The 20,832-nt window shown below is 46.5% G+C and overlaps 1 protein-coding gene across 4 annotated transcripts in view; it reads left to right on the top strand.

The window, feature by feature from the left end:
* LOC115402820 (FERM, ARHGEF and pleckstrin domain-containing protein 1) overlaps positions 1-20,832 on the top strand; it is a 46,673-nt gene that overhangs the window by 8,783 nt on the left and 17,058 nt on the right. For all 4 annotated transcript variants that reach the window (XM_030111395.1, XM_030111393.1, XM_030111394.1 and 1 more), the window contains exons 3-6: positions 18,617-18,721; positions 18,821-18,863; positions 18,984-19,062; positions 20,331-20,428. In XM_030111395.1, the coding sequence (XP_029967255.1) occupies positions 18,617-18,721; positions 18,821-18,863; positions 18,984-19,062; positions 20,331-20,428 (325 nt within the window). The remainder of the gene's footprint in view (positions 1-18,616; positions 18,722-18,820; positions 18,864-18,983; positions 19,063-20,330; positions 20,429-20,832) is intronic.

Below are 20,832 nucleotides of genomic sequence, written 5' to 3'. Positions count from 1 at the left end.
TGAATACCCAGGAAAGACATCTGGTGCTTCAAGCAATGCTGTCTTGTTGCCCCAGTCCCATAAATGAAGCATGTACACCATCTGAAACCAGGGCAGCAGAGGCCGCCGTGCAGGACTCCCACCCCGGTCCAGGGCCCTGAACGCCATCCCGCCGCTCAGCACTCTCTTCCACATATGCTGTCAACCACTCATCCTGATGGGAAGCAATTAGAGCAGCTTCTGTGTGTCTTGCTGTCAGCTGAAAGGCAATGAGGTCCGGACTTAATGAGGAGGAACCCGATGAAGGGCTTCTTTCAGCCTCACCGCAGCTGAAGAATGAATGGAGGAGTCTCCACCTGTGGGTCAATACTTCCAGTGTGTGTTGAAAATGCATGCAAGTACCGACCGGGCCGTTATCAAATTTGACTTAATATCTGTGTTCGATGCAGGGAATTGATTATGTGAATGTGTCTGTGTTTGCATTGTGACAGAGCTGCACAAGACCGTCTTTTGGACCGGGTTTGGACCGTTTTTCCAAACCGCAACAAAAAGTGTAATCTGAGTTATTGAGTTGCATCAGTCAGCGTGAGCTCCAAAGCCAGAAGTGAAACTACCACTTTGAGAACGCACATATCCTTTTATTCGGTTTGAGTAACTGTCTGTAGCAGTTTCATCAGAAATTGATATTTGAAATGAGATTTTAATTACTTATGTCAAATATTGTTTGACACAAGCGTTCCAAGTATGAGAATCATGCAATAAAATAGTCAAACAAATAATTATCCCAACGGCATCAGCTTTGAAAGTGTGCTTCTTGATGTGTTACTGACTCAGTGATTGATTAAATCAATGAGTCAAAACATTGTGGAAGTAGTGTTTTATGTGGAACTCATCAGCATCCAAACACTCCTTTTCACCAGGCCTAGAAGTAGGAATATTCAAAGTCCACATTCGTACAGAGCTTATTACGCTTGCACTGACATTTTCTATTGTTTTTCTCTGTTTTTGTTATGCAAGGAGTGAGCGTTACTCATTATACATCTGCTTGCCTGCATTTGGTTTTATTGGACGCTGTTCATTTTGTGATATTTGCATAAACACTCCTGAATGATCGCCGCGGCTTTCCGGTTCAAGCCGGAACGCGGACGTGAAGCGGCTCTCAGGAATTTCATCTTCCCGCGACGTCTGCACGGGACGACGTAATTGAAATTCAAGCCGTGTGCTATTTGCGCTCATTTCAGGTTCTCAGCGTCTCGCGTTTCATGTTGTGTATTTTCTAATATGACATGTCGACTGTAAAGGAAGTCTGAGTTCAAAGGGAGGGAGGCAGTCTCGTCTGGAAGAGCGATGCGCTAAATCCTGTTAAAGTGGGAGCCGTGCTGGGGACACGGTCTGCTTCCCTCAGCCCGGCGGCGCTTTCGGAGGGGGAGCCCGCTGAGGTGGCGCCCGAGCGATTCGTGGACAGGGGCTGATCGGGCAACCAATACATCTCGATGGGATGTCATTGGTCGAATGTGGAGACAAATGGGATTTGATTGGCTGTAGGAGCGACTCCGATGCCCAAATAAACTCTCTTTCTCGCTTGTTCGCCATGTCAATGAGGTTTCTAAACCCATTACTGCCACTCCCCTCTCACTAATACAAGTCATGCACTGGTAACAGTTGGATCTTTTTAAATTAGCCGGGCTGTGACTGCAGCATTCATCTAATTTACATGGTCGTTTTCAGGTCTGTGCTGTAAACCAGGGGGGGGGGGGGGGGGGGGGGCTGCTGGAAAAAGAGCTGGTTAAAAGATGCTGGGAGATGGGGACCATGGCAATCCCGCCCTCCTCCATTAGCTCGTATTTACAGAGTTGTGAATGGAAGTATTGTTGGGATTCGGTGGACGGATAAACAGCGCCTCTCTGATTTTATCTCCCTCGTCACCAGAGAAGGTGTTTGCAGCCTCAGAGAGGGGCCCTGGTGCAGCAGCGAGGCCGGGAATTGCGAGCAAAGAGCTGTCTGATGGTTGTCGAACATATTGCATTGGTTACATATTGAGAAGCTTAAAACAGAAACGTCGCTGGTTTTTAAACCAAGCCGTCCCACACGCGTCGCTTCTGCCAACTTTAATCTGCCGTTATTAACTCTTAGAAAAACACGCAGCTACTTTAATGTGGCCTCCTGCCATGGAAAGGAATTACGTGCCATCCATCATCCCCTCCCTCCGCTCTCACAAAAGCACCTTGTTGACACGGACGGCGTGACCTTTGAGCCGCGGGGCGCACTCCCTCCGAGGCGGCGGCGTGGATGCCGGGGCGGTCTGTGAAACACGCGGCGCTCCGGATTTCCAACGCTATATGGTTTCTGCGCGGAAAGGCCACTTGTAATCGCACCGGCCTGTGTCTGGGTTGCCATGGCGACACATAGAGGTGGAAGAGGAGCGTCTGAGCTGGTTGGTGCGCTGCAGATTTCTGTCTTCCACTGATATCTGCTCGGGAGGAGTGGAAGGAGGGGGCATTAATGCGAGGATACGCCGCTGCACATCATTCATGAATAACATTTTCAGCAGACAGCCCTCCGCACAGCATCTTCATTTACACAGCTTATTTAAAGGAAGTTTGTTTGGACAAATTGGAAAGACTGAAACAGTCTCACACGCCACCTGGAATTGTAAACTTAAAAATCCAACAATAATAATTGCTAGAAGGTTAATTAAGCGTATAAGGAAAGTTTAATGAACAGAAAGAAACACATCATCTGATTGCAGAGCTAGAAAAGTGTGTGACATTAAATCTCTTGACTTTTAATGTGACCCACAGCGAGTTTCGAGGCATTATTAGCTCATCTTGGTATCACTGCTGATTGACCTAGTTTCCCTGAAAGATGGCATTGTGTTTGGTTTGGTGAGGATTTGTTTCGGGGGGGGGGTCATATGCTCACTGTCACCATAAAAACATAAATGGAAGATTTGTGTGCCGCTGCGAAGCTGGCATCCCGGCTTTTAAAGCTCGGCACGAAGATGAAAGCTCCTTTCAATTTTTTATTTTTTTCCCCACCACTGCTGAACGATGCTCGTCAAAGCTGGAAGATATAAAGTGTTCAGTGCTGTTAACACGGCATTCTCATCCCGTGCACCAGTCTTGCTCTGACACTGACATTTGGCAGAAGATATTCCCTCTGCGCTTTCCCACATGAACTCTGAACCCTTGGCTGCATTTCTCACGTGGCATGAAATTGAAATCTTCGCAGCGGGATGTGGTCGGGACAGAGCCGGGGAGGTCTGAGGCGGGGGAGGGGAGGGGAGGGGAGGGGGGGCGGTGGCTCCGCTGCTTTCCCACGTACAGCCATCGTCTTCCATCACGTCCTGAAATCTAATTGGGTTATGAAGGATGAGAACCACAGGAGAAGAGCAACAGTGGGAATTATCTGGAAACGGATGGCGAAGAATACTGATTTGGCACATCTGATAGGGCCTCGGTTTCTACACTGGGGGAAAAAAAAAAAAAAAAGAAAAGCAGACTGAGAACGACTGGTGTGCATCGGTGTTTGCAGCCTTTTGACGTTAATGTGTAAAGAAATGCCTCATCACCGGCTCGAGCTGCAAGGTTGTTCCTGATCGATGATAGAAAATCTATGTCCGTCTCAAATTAAAATAGCAAAAAGCTTCAGTGACTGGTATGATGGCATGATTGATTTATCATCCTGGCTTCAAAAAAAAAAAAAAAATTGAAGGTGTGTTTTTTCTTTTTTTCCCCTCCAGCGGGCAAACATGTTGATAGTTTGCCAGCTCTGTTTGCTCGGAAGCACAACATGCAGGCCGCACTCGGATCTGCAGCGGTGGAATTCATGTCCTCGCGCACCGTTCACCCGTTTCCCGACCCGCCCGGCGCCCCTGATGACGGCTGTCGGTAACGCTGTCGGCTCATGTCTGACAGCATAATGCTGCGCTGCTTTCCATACTGTTGCCCAGGTGCTTTGGGAAAAAAACCAAGGCCTTTATAAGAGGTCTTGTTCCTATGGCAACCAAGATGGTTGTCTCTTTGTGGAAGATCTTCGTATTTGTTTGGCTCTGACAGCAGAGAAGTCGACTGTATGTGAAAATGCGGCCGTTCCTCCCCCCACCACCTCGTCGGTTCATGTCGTTACGTTCGCACACATCCAGCGCTGCCCTTTGATGACAGTTTTTTTTTTTTGTTGTTGTTGTTGATGGTTGATCGTGGAGCTGTTGAGCTGTGGTGCCGGGTCCCGGTGACTGGGGCGCAGCGGGGCAGGTAGACATCACAGCGCACGGGGGGGTGTGGCAGCTGTGCCGCTCTGAGCCAGCCTCCACATTCTCTGTGATGTCCTCCTGGTCTCAAATAAAGGGCGAAGCCCCCGTGGGAGCTGCTTCACAGCCGCACGGCCCCTCTTCAATGAATTATGAATTTCTCATTGAGATTCAGAAGGCTAATTAACATGTCAGAATCCGCTCGCAGTGCGATATCGTGGGATTATCCTTATCCTGTAGAGCTTTTTCTCCCCCCCCCTTCCCCGTGCCGTCACCTTTGCTGCTCCTCTCTCCTGAAATGCTCTTATCATTAAGGTAAGGAAACGGTGCAGCCGTCCCACCCGCTCTGCTTCTCTTCTGTCATGCTGTTTTATGCTGCACTCGATGGGCAATTAAAACAGAGATTGCTGCATCCCCCCCCCACCACCACCATCTTTATTCAGTTCTGTAGCTCTGCATGCAGTGAAGCCACTCCCATGATGCACTTGTGTGACACAGTGCCCATCTGAATTCCTTCAAGTTGCACCTGTGCGGCTGAGTGTGTGTCCCACCGCACCGGGACAGTGATTGAATTGTGGGGGGGGGGGTCTCCTGGCTCAGCGGAGGAGATGTGTGAATTTTTAGAGTCGGGGTGAATGGAGCAAAGATTTAGAAAAGGACACTGTAGTGTGTGTGTGTGTGTGTGTGTGTGTGTGTGTGTGTGTGTGTGTGTGTGTGTGTGTGTGTGTGTGTGTGTGGTAGAAGGAGAGGCAGCTCCAGCTGTACGTCGGCCCGCTGGAGAGTTCCTGCCCTCCTCTTCCTTATTAAAGTGGAAACTGTTGCATAATCCGCCATGGAGAATAGAAAAGGAGAAGACTCCATCTGTCTCTCAGCGACCGCTTCACTCCGGCTCGGTCGCCGGGGTTTTTGTTTCCTCATCTCTTTAAGCATATTTGGACTCTTTTGACCTCGAGTCCAGGCTTAGTTTTTCTGTTTGTGCCTCTATTGATCAGCGATGTGCAGAAGTGTGGCTCTTAAAGAATCAGAGCTGTTGTCAGTGGCTTCCAGTGCTGGAATGTTTCACAATATCAAAAGCCGTTGTCCTCAGAGAAGCCTGCTCTCAAACAACCGTCTATTCAGAGAGTTACAAGGTTTGTGTTTGGCTCATCAGCGGCGAGCGACTCCCTCGGAGTACCTGTCACGGAGGGAGCGGTGGAACGGCTCGTCCGGCAGGCCGTAATGAAAAGCCTTCCTGTTTGTGTCCTTGTCGCCCGCAGAAGTAGAATAAGAGGGTCAGCCGTGTTAAGTGCCGACACTTTCTGTTCAATTCACGCCGCTGCTGCTCACCTTACACTTCCCGACGATAATATTTCACTGTAACGCACAGTGTGTGTGTGTGTGTGTGTGTGTGTGTGTGTCGGTGGAGGTTGAATTACCTGCACTCAGGTGCAACGTCTGCAGATATTTGATCACGTGAAGTTTCTAGTTTGCTCATGTTTTTTGTTTTTAGTGTTCTGCAGCGGACGGAGGAACTGGGGTTCCATTGTGAACCCATTGCTTGATTTTATTTAAAGCCATTACGTCGCAATTTTGTCTCAGCAGTGGAAGACAGATGACCTCCATTAGACAGTCAGTCTGGGAACATTTAGCCTAATGTAGCTTTATTCAGTTAGTGAAATTACGTAATTTTGCTCATTGAAAGGTGAATCATGAGGTTTGAATGACTATCAAAAGTTTCATAGCAGGAATTTTCCCAAATCAGTGACTTTTTGCTTCATCTGCCATCTTTTTTTGCTATTTACAAATGAAGGACACTTAAAAAAAACAACTCAGAGAACTTAAACCTCAAAGCAGCTCAACTTTGAGTTGTGCTGACAAGCAAAGTGCATGATCAACTGCAGATTTCAGATTCAACAAGTTGCCATAAATCTTCAGTCAGTGGAACAAAGCGCTGATTTCGATGAGTAATGGAAATGACGATGCAAAACAGAAGACTCCTGGTTTACTCACTTGAATAAAAGAAACATTACTGCTGCTGTGAGAGTGAGACTCATGGTTAACTCTATAATAACGCTCGTGGTACACACTTTGCTTCATACCAAATATTAGATTTCAGTTGAAATCTGAATTTCCAAAACTTTTGAATCAGAAAATAATGTCAATAGTTGGGGATTAAATAGATAACTTTGAAAGTAAAAGCTGCAGTGAGTCTCTGCTGCTGGCAAAGCAGAGGTATGTATTATGAGCTCACAGTTTCTTTTGTCTGCGTTACATCAAGCATGAAATTGATAATTATCTGATAACCTTTAACACTGGTTACAAAGAAGCGCCCTCTCTGCTTTTATCACAAATTCCATTCAGCACAAACTGCCAACAATGAACTCCTGCAGATCACAGTATTACACTACAGTAAGTTCGAAATCTTTTACTGTTGTATATTTGTTTCTCATCTGTTCAGATTACTTGGTCAGAACTATCCGGTGTTTCACACATTTGGTGGGTCACATTTTTTTCTTGAGTTCTTTGGTCAGTGCTGCGTTCATAGACGAGGTGAGGTAACACACTGTCGTCTCTGAGAAGCAGCAACAAACAGAAAAGTGTTCAGTTTGCTTTCAATCGCAAAACCGCAGCACCAGAATCCGTTCTAATCTGTTCACACATGGTAAGTGTGCACACACCTCTAAGGTGCTGTTTTATTTAAATTAACAGGAAACACTACTTTCATGGTTCTAGAAAGCTGCTCCTCTGAGGAATTTGTTTTTGGTATGAAGCCAAAAGTTGCATGTACTTTTTGTGTTTTCCTGTTGTCTGACAAATGAGATGAGTGTGTGTCCTCCTCTTGAGACGTCACGAAGAATGTCTTTTCTTTTTTTTCTTTTTTTTAGTATTCTGGTGATTTTTGCGTGCGGGGTCTGTCTGCGGGGAGTTACGGCTGTTGTCAGGATACTGGCAGCAGTTGTAGATGAACAGAATGGGGTCATATAACAGCAGGATCGTGCGTTGGTGCGATTCCTTTGGTGTGCCCGTGGATGCCTTTCCAATTTTTAATGACATGGATCGGGAAAAAAAAAACATTACTTTTCAGTGTCTCTATTAGTTGCAAAGTTCCACATCTCATCTTAGACGTCTGGTTTGAGGCGTGACGGATGTAGACGAGGACAAATACACAGAAATTAGGCCAAGAACAAAGTTAACTCCGAGAGGTAAGCCTGTCATTTTGTAGCTGTTGTTGTTCGTTTTGGATTAATTTCACAGAGGTGGCTGGCAGACGGACTCCTCACACACTGAGCGGAGTCACCGTGCTGCATGCACCAGGTTACCATGGCGATCCTCCCCGCTTCAAGACCGAGCCGACTGCAAAAAAACCTCGGCTGCGCCCAGGATCGGCTTGCTAACCTCACCCTCTGAGAGCGATAAGCCCCGCACTCCAAAGACGGCTGCTGGATTAAGCCTCTTACTCACACCATCGCTTGTTTTACCCTCTTATGCACTGTTTATGGATTTTCAAATCGGTCGGAGTGACTCCAAGAACCGTTAAATATAACCCTGTGAGGTCCAGGGAGGCTGCTTTGTGGGGCGTATTAGTGACACCGGTTCCTCCACATGGTGACCAAACAGGCATCAGGAACGAATGTGTTGGTGTGTGTAGAAACTCGCTTTGCACCCAGTGTGTTTAACATTCCAAAGACCCTCGTCATGGCCGCACTAATTATAACACAATCGTAAAAAGAAATGGATTCCAGCCTTAAAAAGTAGGGCACACATCACACTGCAGAGTGATTAAAATGGAATTATTTTATATTAAGATAATTACTTATATATTTCAGCCTTGCAGCTGTACTTTTTTTTTTTTTTCCTCTCTCTTTTTGGGATTACAGAAATCAGAAGTCAGGGTATCTCAGCAGGTTTACCAGCTCTGCTGTTCCATATCGAGTTGCTGCTGGACCCGTTGGCCTGCAGACACGCAGCAACAGCTGCCTCCACCGAGAATCCTTCCCATCCCTGCGTTCCTTGCCGGATTTTGTGTGTGTGTGTGTGTGTGTGTGTGTGTGTGTGTGTGTGTGTGTGTGTGTGTGTGTGTGTGTGTGTGTGTGTGTGTGTGTGTGTGTGTGTGTGTGTGTGTGTGTGTGTGTGTGTGTGTGTGTGTGTGTGTGTGTGTGTGTGTGTGTGTGTGTGTGTGTGTGTGTGTGTGTGTGTGTGTGTGTGTGTGTGTGTGTGTGCGCGCGCACGCCACAGTTTCTGTACTGATGGCCTTAAATGTGTGATTTCACCTCAAGTCAGCGCCTGTATTTGTCACAGTGTGGAGATCGGCTAAACCTCTCCCCACGGCGCAATTTTAAAACGTGTTACAATAAAACAGGCAGTGAAATGTGACTGTGAAAACGGCGTGCAGGTTAGTGCCACCGCTCTGATACGTTGTTTGTTTGTTTTTTTCTTTCTTTCCATCCGAGCCGAAACACACCAGCAAACGCATGCACGGAAACCGTTTCATCCCACAAGAAATGTGTGTAACTAATGTAGCAGCTGCCGCCATTCCTCTGCTCAGTTTCTGACGGGATGTAAAGGAGGCGCGCTGACGGTCGTCCCCGGAGAACCGCCGCGTCCTCCTCGCCGCGCCGCATGAATTAAAATAGATTTGATTCATCGCACCGAGTCTGTTAATTCTTCAGAGAACCAGCAGCTCTCAAACATGCAGGAATGATTTCCACTCCGCCGGTTGCAGGGATGGAAATGTTTTATCAATGTACTGGATGGACGGACGTTCACGGCCCGCCGGCGGCGAACCTGAGGATTTATCGAGTAATGGCGGCAGATCAGTTCGTCCAGACGATCATTTATCTGAAACGGTTTTGATGATCCTCTGACGTTTCCTCTTGTTCCATCATAAAATCTACAGCTTTGAGTGAAGCACCTTAAAAATGAAATATACTGCCAACATTTACGACCCGGCCCCCTCCTCCGAGGGGTGGCTTGTAATAACACTGATATTTCATCAAGCTTGACTTGATCACTTATGAGAACCTTTAGTTTAAAAAAAAAAAAAAAAAATCCTACACTGTTACTCTGCAAAAATGTTTCATTATTAAAGAGTCGAAGACAGCAATGGAGATCCTCATGAAGATTTTCAATATATTCTGAATTGAGAATATCTTCAAAGGCCAGACGGAGGTTGGTTACACAGCTGGTAGTTTTGAGCAGTTCTGCAGGAAATTAAACTAATTCGATGCAATCTCCTCAAAAGCCACAGATTCTTAATATCTCTGTTTGTTTTCATTACAGTTCTAAAAAGTGGCTTTGTTTACTCGCATGATTAAGGTTTGTAGAGGCAATGCATGTTTTATAGTTGCATTGCGGTTAGTTTTAGGTCTTGTCGAGTATTGGTTGATTCAGTGCTGTAAATGGATTAACCGACAGTGAATTTTGTTTCTAACGCTGAAGCATCAGTGTTTCGCCTTAGTACGACTTAACACCAGGTATCAAAACCAATAAGTAGCTTGGAGGACCACCCACTCCTCCATGTGTGAGTGTGTGTGGCTGCGTTAGGTTTTGTAAATAAACCGATCTGTTGCTGTCGTTTTCAGTTCTAAAGACCTCCTACTGTAAATTCTGGAGGCATCTCACTGCACACTCATCACACCAAAGAAAACATCAGTGCTCCTGCTAACCGAGAGTGATTCCTTGGCCGCTGACCTTAATCCGTGTCTACAGGAAGCACAGGGTTGTTCTGAGGCTCTTGGCTCTGCGCTGTGCTTTAAGGTCAGCTATATTCTGACGGGGAAATCCCGGCTGACTGGCCAAGACTTAATTAGACGCTCAATGGCAACTTAAAAAATGTTGAAATATGATCTTTATTGCATTGATTTTGTTTATTTACACTCAGTGATTTCTCTGAGTATGTGTTTATATTATCTAATTGTTTTCAATCTTTTGTAGTTTGCAGTGTGACTGTTTAGTTGAAGAATTTTGCAGGATTTTTTCCAGATCTATTGGATAAAGCTGCCTGATGCAGTGGTTGGAGCAGATGCATCCTGTGTTTGTGTGTTTGTGTGTATGTGCGTGCATGCGTGTGCGTTTCTGTGTGTGTGCAGATTTTCAGCCGTGTCAGGTGAAGTTCCAGATGCCGTGTCACAGCAGCTCCGGCGCGTACGGTTACCTGACTCCACCGCGGCGCCCGGGCCCGGTGGATTTGCCGCTCTGACGGCTAAGGAGTTTAAGGCTAATCTGGAGAAGGCCAATTGATTGACCTCAACAGTAAAGCAGCATGTGCACCTGTCATTATTTAGTACTGCTGGAGATTATGGGTGCAGGGAAGAAGAACATGCAACAAGACAATGGCAGCTAAACTCCACAGTGAGTTACATAAGAGCTTTATTAACACATTTGTCATCTTCTGTAGAGTTTGTGTCGCTCACTGAGAACCAGAGAGCTGCTGTGTCACCTTTTGATTCAACACTAGAAGGAATCTGTGTATTTTAACATTATTGTGTGAATCAGGACTCAGATGACCTGTTTGAGAGTAAAACACTTCCTGAACCCAGAGTTGAATTTCTCAGATCTTCTTGGTTTGTTTCTGTTGCTGCCTCTGCATTTTTAGTATCTTAAGAATATTAATGTCTTTGGCTGTGATTCTCGCCAGGCGACTTATTAATTACATTCCCGGTAATGCTTCTGCAAAGTGATTTAATGACTTTGCATGTTATTGCTCGGCTCTCCTTTTCTTAAGCCCCTCTCCAGCGCGCACGCAGACATCGCAGCGATTATGTAGATCAGCGCGTCTGCTCCAATTTCAGCGGGCTGCTGTTTGTACATGCAGGGCGGCACGTTTACTTATGGGAAATTAACATACCTTGGGTATTAATTTTTCCAAAGATTGTGTCCCATCTGTTTAGCATCCGATGTGTTGTGTGCAGGTTTAAGGTGTTCATGCCTCAGACTGTACCGTCTGATATCCTCAGCCGAGCAACTCCTCAGTACAGTCATTTTAGAAATATGCATCCAGTGTGGTCGATTATAGATGTGTGTGTGTGTTAGTGTGAACCGTGTAGCAACTCGTATGAAGTTGAATTTGAGTGAAAATGTCACAGTTGGTGGAGATGTGAGTGATTGGCGGAGTGTCGCCTCTTGAAACTGGACTGAAGCCTTCCTCCGGTTCATGTTTGGCCCTAACAGACCGGCAGATTGTGGACTGGGATGTGTTTTTTTTTTTTTTTTTTTTTTTTTTTCTTTTTTAGGGTGCCGATCTCCAATGTGGAGGACTTTCCGTTTCTCTGTTTGGATTTCTGACTTGCAACTGATATTCCAGTCTGTTTGAGACTGATTTAGGAGGGTGTTTTTCAACCTTGTTTCTTTATATAAATCTCACAGAACTCCATTAAAAATAAATAACAGGGATTCTATAGCCACATCATGGTCAACCGTCTCATTCACGATCGCTTTGAAGGCAGGTGGAATTGATGTCTGCATCCCGGTGGGATGTGGCTTTTTTGATTTATCTAGGAATAGATAAATCAAAAAAAACCCTTGAGAGCTCGTTATTTCACCTTCTGTGTTTGCTTCGGAAAGCTGCATGTTTGGGTCCGTTTATGCAGATCTGTTAAAATAGTTTGTTTTGGAGAGACAGGAGTTTGGTTTGGACATGGTAGTTTTCTTGGGTTAAGCTTAGGGTTATCCTGAAGTCAGACCCGCCGGCCTGGAGGTGGAACGGGGCACGGCTGGGTCCAAACCGCGGAGAATTTCCCGTTTGACATGGTTTTTGTACGGGGATTATACAAGAAAGGCTCGTCTCTTTGTCAGCCTGACCTTGTGGGAGTTGTCTCTCACAGTTACACTTAATTAATCTCCTCATTAACCTATTGATTGCCTGCGCACACTTACCGAGCTCTACAGTATTCACAGCTTACAGGAGAGAACTCGCCGTCTCCTAATTCTGCAGGTGGTGCTAATTGACTCCGCACAGAAATGACTCAGACAGGAAGTGTGGCAGCTTTTAGCTTTTCTCCTAAAAATGGCTCACATTCAAGGGAAGGATTTACAATTCCATTTGCCTCCATTATATTAAATAAACTTGACAATGAATAGATGTTCATGAAATGTCAGAAAATAACGAAAATGTCCTTTATAATTAAGCTGTGTAATTGTTCCATATTCAGAAAAATTAATCAAATCTTACGAATGAAAAAACTCAGACCACTAATTATTGGTGTGGTTTAATGAAAAGAATAAAGAGAATGGCATTTTCCTCCGATTGACTAATTTTGAAACAAAAACCGCTTGGTTCTTGAGTGGCAAAAACAGTAACAGCAGGTTAAAATCGTGTTTAGTATTCAGTTTTTTCCAGCCTGTCTTTATCCAGCTAAGCGAAATGGGGGAGTTTCTGCTTAAATATGAAGCGACGCAGCTTCCCTGTGAGTGACAGTAATCCTTGGCTCTGGGAAGAGGTGCTGCTGGAGAATAACCAGCATGGGTCCACAACTCAAAGCACCCTCTGAAAGTGATTTAGGCAGATGAAGGGGGAAAAAAAGAAATACGAGGCCAATCTTTTTGGTAATTCCAGCTGCTCTGAAACCCCCTCTTGCCCTCTGCTCATTTTGACGATGACAGAGTTTCATGTCTTCCTGCGTCTGTATGCGTTTTGCTTTGTATTTGCAAATAAGGCAGGGCCTGTTGGCGCGTCTTGTCGCCGCCACTTGTTCAGCGCGTCCTCGAACATCGCTCACGCCCACGGCCGAGATCTTCCCCCTGATTTATGGAGCTCTGACAGGCGGTGGGAGGTCTTCGCACAAACTGCACGGAGCTCCTCACTGTTAGACATTCAGCTCCACGACGGTCGCAACAGGACACTTAATTATTCTTTATGCAAAATCGATATGCTCCCAGCAGCCCCGGCTCCTGGGGGCGGAGGCGGTGAAAGTAATGTGGGTGTCCAGAGGAGGAGGAGGAGGAGGAGGAGGTGGTGGTGGCGGCGGCTGCCATTGAGGGTGGATACCTCTATCTTTGCGTTCACCTCTATTGAATCCAGGGGACATTATTTTCATGGCTGTCCTCTCGGGGCCCGGCGGCCGGCCGACTGTGACAGAATGACTCTGACAGCTGTAGCGGCCCAATCATCATTTTTACTTTTATTTTCTTTGGAGTTTTTCTCCTGCAGTTTGGAGTTTCTAAAAAGCAAAAAAAAACAAAGGAGGATAAGAAAACACTCGATGTTCTTCCGTCAGAGCCAGAGATACGTGTTTCAGGGTTTAATTTTAGATGTAATGACATTAAAAGTGCTGTAAACATATGCACGGTCACACATCTGCATGCGCTCCTGGAGGACGGCGGTGATCTGACGGGATTATCCGACGGTTCGGATCCCTCCTGCCCGTCTCTCCCCGTCAGCTCGCCGCCGTAGTCGAGTCACCCTGGGAACCTCTGCAGCGTGTGACCTGAATCTCAATGAGCCTCAGCTGACGCTGACCTCTCCGTCCTACCCTTGGTTTACTGTGCATGTGCACCCACACATGCGCACACCACATACGAGCAGGCCGCCCCCCCCCCCCCGCGATATGCAGTGAATCACTTTGGAAAGCTGTGTCTTCTGCTTTATTGCGACAAGAGGATGCATCAGCGGGCGAAGTCTCCACGTGCTTTCAGGGTAAAGAGTGAAGAGCGTGCGGGATTGTGGGAACGTATCTGCCTGAGATCTGAGCAGCCTTATCGCAGCAGCAGTGCTTCATGTTTACCCAGACTCCTCCCCGGGGTTTTCCCACCGCTACTGCCGGGTCACATGTTGTTGGGCAGGAGTAGCTGGAGCGTCTTGTGAAGTCAGTTTTCAGAATAACTCAATCAAAGATGCTTTTGATATCTCCCCAAGAATCAACACTTCTTTTTATATTGTACTGCTAAGCCTATGTGGCGTCTTATCAGATGAGCCACGCGGAGTCTGTAAAAATGACCTTTTCCCCAGTGCTGTTTGCTTATTCCTTCCGTTGAATCGTTTTCATCTATTGACTCAAGCCGCTTCCCGTGATGCTGCTGAATGTCACAGCTGAAAACCTTCCCTCAGAGCGAGGACTGCTTCATTGTCCCTGAAGATGCTACTGGGTCCAAAAAAAAATAAATAAATAAATAAAACGGTTCAATCCCTCCAGTGGCAGCTCACCCCTTTGCTCTGATTCCAGCATCAATTCCTCCAGAGCGCCTCAATCAGGATATTCAGACAGACGTGCTTCCCTTTGTTCTCTTTCTTTTTTGGAGCCCAAAGGCAGCTGGCAGTCTGTCTGCCACCCATGGCACCCACCACACACACTCCACACACCCCACACACTCCCAGGAGAAGCTTGCCCGGCCCGCCTTATCGTGGGTGAAGTGGACCATACCAACAACTCCTGTAGGGGGGCGGGGGGGCAGTTCTACACAAGTCTACTTTACACCTGACCTTTCTGGGTTCTTGTCCCTGCTGACTGGGGGCTTACTAACAAGAGGGTGGGGGGCGTGGGGGGGTTATTTGATCTCCCCTGAAGTGGAACCCGAGCCGACATGTGTGCAGACATCGCTGTCATCTTTATTTAGCCCTCTTGTGTCGGCGGGGGCACGCGGAGGTCAGCGTAGCGGCGAACGCCCATACACATGTAAACAGTCGTAGCATCCTTTGAGGCAGTGTGGAAACCTAATGAGCCCCGACAGACCCCCACCCCACACACACACACACACACACACACACACACACACACACCCCCCCCCCCCCCCCTACACGTCTGGTCCCGGGACCCGGAGCGCTGCTGATTCAGGGCGGCCGCCTCGCTCTGGAACCAACTGCTCCCACGTAGACCAGTCCCCGCTGCTTTTATAGATGGCGGCCGTAAAAAATGGGAGGTTGGTGACATTTTCTTGGCAGGATGAAAGAAATGTCAGCTGCTGAGCACGACGTTTCTCGGAGACTGCAACCTTTCTGCCGGGGCAGAGGCTACACGGCACACACATGGAGAGTGTTGCGTCAGTAGTCAAGGCTCCTCCTTTGTCTCGTCACGCTGCTCTTTTTTTTTTTTAATCGCTTCATGGAATTTGTTTGCATAAAGATTTAAAAATTTATTGCATTGCTTTAATTTACAATATAAATGAGCGGAGGTAATGAAAAAAGCCAGCCTTGCTGTTTAGTGCACTCACAAGCAGTCGAAATGAACGGTTCAGTAAAGTCAAATTGACAAGATAATTATCTTCTGCCTTTACAGCCCCTATGATCTAAATTAATTTAATTGCTTTCTACTCAACGGTAGAGCGCCGTGACTCTCGGGCATGGTAGTGTTTTAATATCTCCACAACTAATGAATGGACTGTCAGGAAATTATTCACAAATATCCATGGTTCCCAGAGGATGAATCCTTATGATTTAAAGCTTTTGGAAAACTTTTTATCTTGCATTCTGTAAGTGAGAAACACCAACAACTGCACCATCATCTACATGAGATTTAGGTTCTTTCATATTTTTACATTTTCGGTGTTATGGTGAAGGATTCGTTTCAGAGGGCAACTGGAGCATCAAGATGACACTCTAAATTAATTTCTTTAATATTTGTGAAGCCTTCAGATACTTTGTAGCACCTTAACGTTTTCATGACTGCTGAGTCAGCGCTTTACGCCATGCATCCTCTGACCTGGCTCTGGGTCCTCAGCATTGTGTTAGACAACATTTGGCAGCCATGTTTGGCAGCCGCTACCAACCGTCAATTAAGCAGCCTATTGTGAGATTTGTAATGTGTGAATACTTGACTAGCGGCACCCTGATCAGACATTGTGAATGCAGAGTTTTCTGCCAGTGTTCTGTTGTGTAAACCCACAGAAGATCGGCTTCACTGAGATTTTTTTTTTGTTTGTTTTTTGTTTTGGCGCAGGTGGAAATCTGAAAATTAACAATGATGGGATTCATTTTAGCCGCTTCATATCGACAATGCTGCTGCTGTTCGCGGTGTCTCACATCTGAACGGAGCCATCTGTGATGGCGGAGCCCGTTCAGCGATGGAAGGTCAAAACATCTGTGGATCAGATGTGTCAGGAATGAAACCATGAGATCCAGCCTCTTGTCTTTTACGACAGGCTTTCCCCACTTTTGTGAAGACTGTTTTTCTGTGGAAAAAAATTGGCTGTCCAGCACAGAGCCCTAACCTCGGTACTGTCCAAGACCTATGCTATGAATCAGAAAACTGACTCTGAGCCAAGTTCTGTCTCTTAGTATTAGAGCCAGTACTGCTTATGTGGCTGGATAGAAGAAACTCCGGTGATCCAAAATGAGGAGTGGAGACTGAGGCAGCAGCAGCGTCATGTCCATCATTTAGGAACAGAATGATTTTAAAAAAAAACTTGTATTTAAAATTTCACAGTATGGACATGATTAAGGAAAACGTAAGGGGTTCAGACAAGTTCAACAAGGGCCGAACTGTGATTGCTAAGCGGCTGAATTGTGTCATCTCCATTACTGTACCTCCTTTAGGGTTTACCCCGTCTGCAGCAGTCGGCGTCTGCTGGAGTTAGTCCAAGGAGGTGAAGAGCTGACATGGTCACGTCTGGTTGAGGTTCATTTCCATGTGGTCTGAAGACTCAGCCTCGAACATGACAGGACCTGAAGCTTCAGTGTAAAGCTGAACAGCACTGTACACTTCAGGCTGGATTATTATCTCTCGAGCTCTACATCTGAACAGAGCTCTTGTAATGAAGCCCCGTGGTCTTATTCTGTTGTGTTTAATTAATTCTCATCTAAGAGCATATCACATCTGATCAGGTTCAGCTGTGGAGGACTTACTGCTCCTGTATCGGGTTTCTTCTTCACGTCTCTGGATTTCCGAGTGCAGACTGTGTTACCGGGTGTCCTCCGAGCGCCCGCCCCCCCCCCCCCCCGACAGCAGTCGGTCCCTGCTCCTCGTGCGTCATTAGCGTCAGGCGTCTTATTGTGCTGGCAGCAGCAGTGTCAAATGGCAGCGCTGCAACTCCAGCCTGTAACAGCTACATTTAATCAACTGCCGCCCGGCTCTGATCAGCCTCCGCCGTGCCATCTCCGCTCGGCTCGTGGACAGTTTTAACCCTGACGGCAGATTTATAAGGCTGGTTATGAGAGTGCTCCAGTGAGACAGGAGTGCTCTTCCGGTCCGGCTTGGTTCTGTCCGCCGCTCATGTTCCACAGCACATTTGTTCGGAAAACACGAGCCGGCGGTTTCATTCAGAGGCTCTGTTTGCCTGCACTCTGCAGCCGTCTTGCAGGGAGCAGCGTCTGTCTCTCTGCCGAGCCTCCTCGTGGCATTTCTCAGCAGCTTCCTCGGCATATGGAAGCAGCTGGTCCTCGGTGGTCGGATGCCCTCTCTGCGCTGCATGAAGGCAGCCTGCAGGGAGACGGCAGCGTTAATGCAGCAAGGACAGGCGCAGGAAGGAGCGGTGGATTGTGTGTGTGTGTGTGTGTGTGTGTGGGGGGGGGGGGTTGTTTGGAGAAGATTTAACATTTGGTTGTGACAGTGTAAGACCCGACTGTAAGCTGACAGGGCTTACGTTTTTACTCTTTCAAGCATTAATGGGAACACAGACGGAGTCGCTGGGTGGCTGTGAAACCCCAGACAGATCTGAAGGCGAGCAAAAGAAAATCCTTCATTACCGTCGAGCCGTGAGAACGGACCCGTTGTAGTACCTCGGCATCTCACTTCCCCGTCCTTCCGTGTGGAAGTGTAGGAGAAACGGCTTCCTTGAAGATAGTCAGGCACAGCCTGGGATCATTAACCGGGCCTGGGGGGGGGGGATTGCTACTACAAACACTTGCATACTGCAGCTGCGATATGCTCCATGCTGCTGCAGACCGGTCACGAGGAAGCAGCCAGCCAGAAATTCTCCCGTCGAGCGCCTGACAGAGATCTGTCTCCTCCGAGCGTCAATAACAGAAGCGTTTCAGTGGAAATCCCTGACTTTTATTTGACCTTACATGGGAATGTTTCTCTCTCTCTCTCCAGAGCTGTGGAGGATTTTTGAGGTTTGCGCCTTGTCACGCTGCCAGTATTTGTCAGTAAGTGGGCAGTTAAGTCATTCTTCAAAGCGCTTGCGGGTGATGGAGGACATAGGTGGTCAGGGCGAGTCTTTATCCCGTCCCGATACTGTATCAGCCTCAAAGGCCGCCGCACCGCCGTCATTGATAACAATGACAATGAAAAGACGGATCAAACGCCAGGTCCGCCCCCGCCCCGCCACCAGGCCGCTGCGGGGGACTTTTTTGTGGCCAGTTAAGCCTTTAAACTCCTGGAAAGTGGCCAGAATTCCAAATAACTTCCTCTGCATCCCAGTCACAACACACAGGGAGGGGGAACATGCAAACTCCTCTGGGACTGGAATCGAAACAAGGCTCGATTCTAAGGCAAAACTCCTAACCACTGCAGCACTGTGTGCTCTTCTGTTTTACAGCAAAAAGCCTCGGGCAAGGTGCTCTTCGACCTGGTTTGCTCCCACATGAATCTCATCGAGGGCGACTACTTCGGCCTGGAGTTTCAGAACCATCAGAAGATGATAGTAAGAAAACTAAAATGAAGATTAATCTCATTTTTTAAGCATCATAAAACTTTATTAACTAGAACACTGCCATTTCCCCCCCCCCCCCCCCCCCCATAGGTTTGGCTCGACCACATCAAGCCAATCATCAAGCAGCTCAGACGTGAGTTCCTCACCGTCGTTTTTTCAAGAAATATGCCATCAATATGAATCGTTATGCAGTATATTACTCTTGAATGCTCTTCAAACACATTTTTTTCCCCCCTTTTAATACCAAACTCAGGGCCTAAACACACAACCCTGAGGTTCACTGTGAAGTTCTTCCCCCCGGACCATGCCCAGCTGCTGGAGGAACTAACACGGTGAGCTGCTGCTTTCCCAGTGTTCCTTCATTATCTCCACACCGTGTTTGTTTTCTGCCTGAAATGTGCGTTTGCTCCTGAAAGATTTCGGCTGGGAACCGAAAGCGAATATTTCTATGTAGAAATTGAACATGTGCCCCGTTTCCCACACGTTTTATCTGCTGCTCAGCTGTGCAGGCCACGTCTCTCGGCTGCCGTCTTTCTGATTTAGTCCTCTGGAGATAAGCGTTGGAGCTTAATGATTTTCTGGTTTCTGTTTTCTCGGTGTGAAAGTAGCTCGTGACTTGCATGTTTTTCAGAGTTGGGAAATGATTGACGTACATGAACTGAAAGCTTGTGAACACCATTTTTAAGGACCTGCTAGGTTTTTGAATAAAGAAGCTATGTTATATAATAACCAATACATCATATTTAACTCGCATAGGTAGAAGAAATCTGGAATCAGAATTTGCTCACCGTTTTAAAACAAATGCCATTAAATCCTCAGTCATTCTTGATTGTCTGATTTGAATTTGTCAGCCTTTTTCTGTCCTCACTCATTATAAACTGAAACCGCTGGGTTTATGTTTGGTCAGAGAATTGAAGTTATTCATGATTGCAAAGCTGTGATTGTTATTTTGTGCGGTTTGTATCCTTTTTATTCCCGCCATGCATGCATGCACCTGCACACAAACAGAATACTAATATCAAAAAAAAAAAAAAAAATGGAACCAAGTAGGAAGAATGCATTATAAAAATACCAGTTGAACAGCCTTGTATGATTAAAAGCCCTGCAGAAGAAGTGGTTTTGGAAACGGGCAGGATGCCGTTTCATTTCTGTTCCTGCAAAACGAGTTTATGTTATTCGTGAAATATAAACTAGATTGCGTTCTGTATAGCCTGTATAAAATAATTCAGAGCTGTTTTATCAGAGCGAACCGTCTTTTATCACCGGAGCGCGAGGCAGAAATAAACGATTAGCATCACATTGTTATCTCAGCCAATTATATAAATGGCAGCATGGTTCATCCAGGGACGTCAGTCTTTTTCATCTTCACTGGTTCATTGATTTTCAATTTTTAATATTAAGACGAATTATGACACCCAGCGCTATATTGTTCTTGCTCTTCAATAAATTTCATATCTTATAAACTACTGGATCCATTATGTACCCTCAGACCCGCTGATATTGCTTCAGAAGCAGAATTTTAAAAAGCCCGTCGATGTTGGATTTCCTGAAAGTTTCATTTATCCTTCTGGTGATTTAAAATGTTTGTGTGTGTGTCCAGGTACCTGTTTGCCCTCCAGATCAAACAGGACCTCTCGTGTGGACGTCTGACCTGCAACGACAGCAGCGCCGCCATGATGGTCTCCCACATCATCCAGTGTAAGACCCTCGCCACCGTTTCCTCATTTAGCCCTGACAGATCAACATTATGCCTTTTTTTTTTTTCTTCTTTCTTTCTTTCTTTCTCCCACACGGAGCTTATCATCAAACATTGTCATACAGCACACTGCGCACCATTGCAAATTGATTATCTGTGTGTTGCCATGGATACCTTTCAGTCGGATCCTGAATATAATCTTGCAGAACGGCTTCAGAGCAGCAACACATCTCAGTGCCATGTCAAAAAAAAAACAAAACAGCATTTTCATTACTGGACATTTCTGACCCGCAATCTGTCAACCAATACTGATCAAAGCTTCTTTTTGCAATCAATAAAACACCAGATGAGGCAATGCATTTTACTATTGCATGAGCTACTGAGGCTTTGTTGTTGGCTTTTTACT

Source organism: Salarias fasciatus, chromosome 16 (assembly GCF_902148845.1).
Source record: "Salarias fasciatus chromosome 16, fSalaFa1.1, whole genome shotgun sequence".
NCBI lineage: Eukaryota > Metazoa > Chordata > Actinopteri > Blenniiformes > Blenniidae > Salarias > Salarias fasciatus.
Note: the sequence above shows the minus strand (reverse complement) of the source record. Positions and strands in the feature narration are given on the sequence as shown.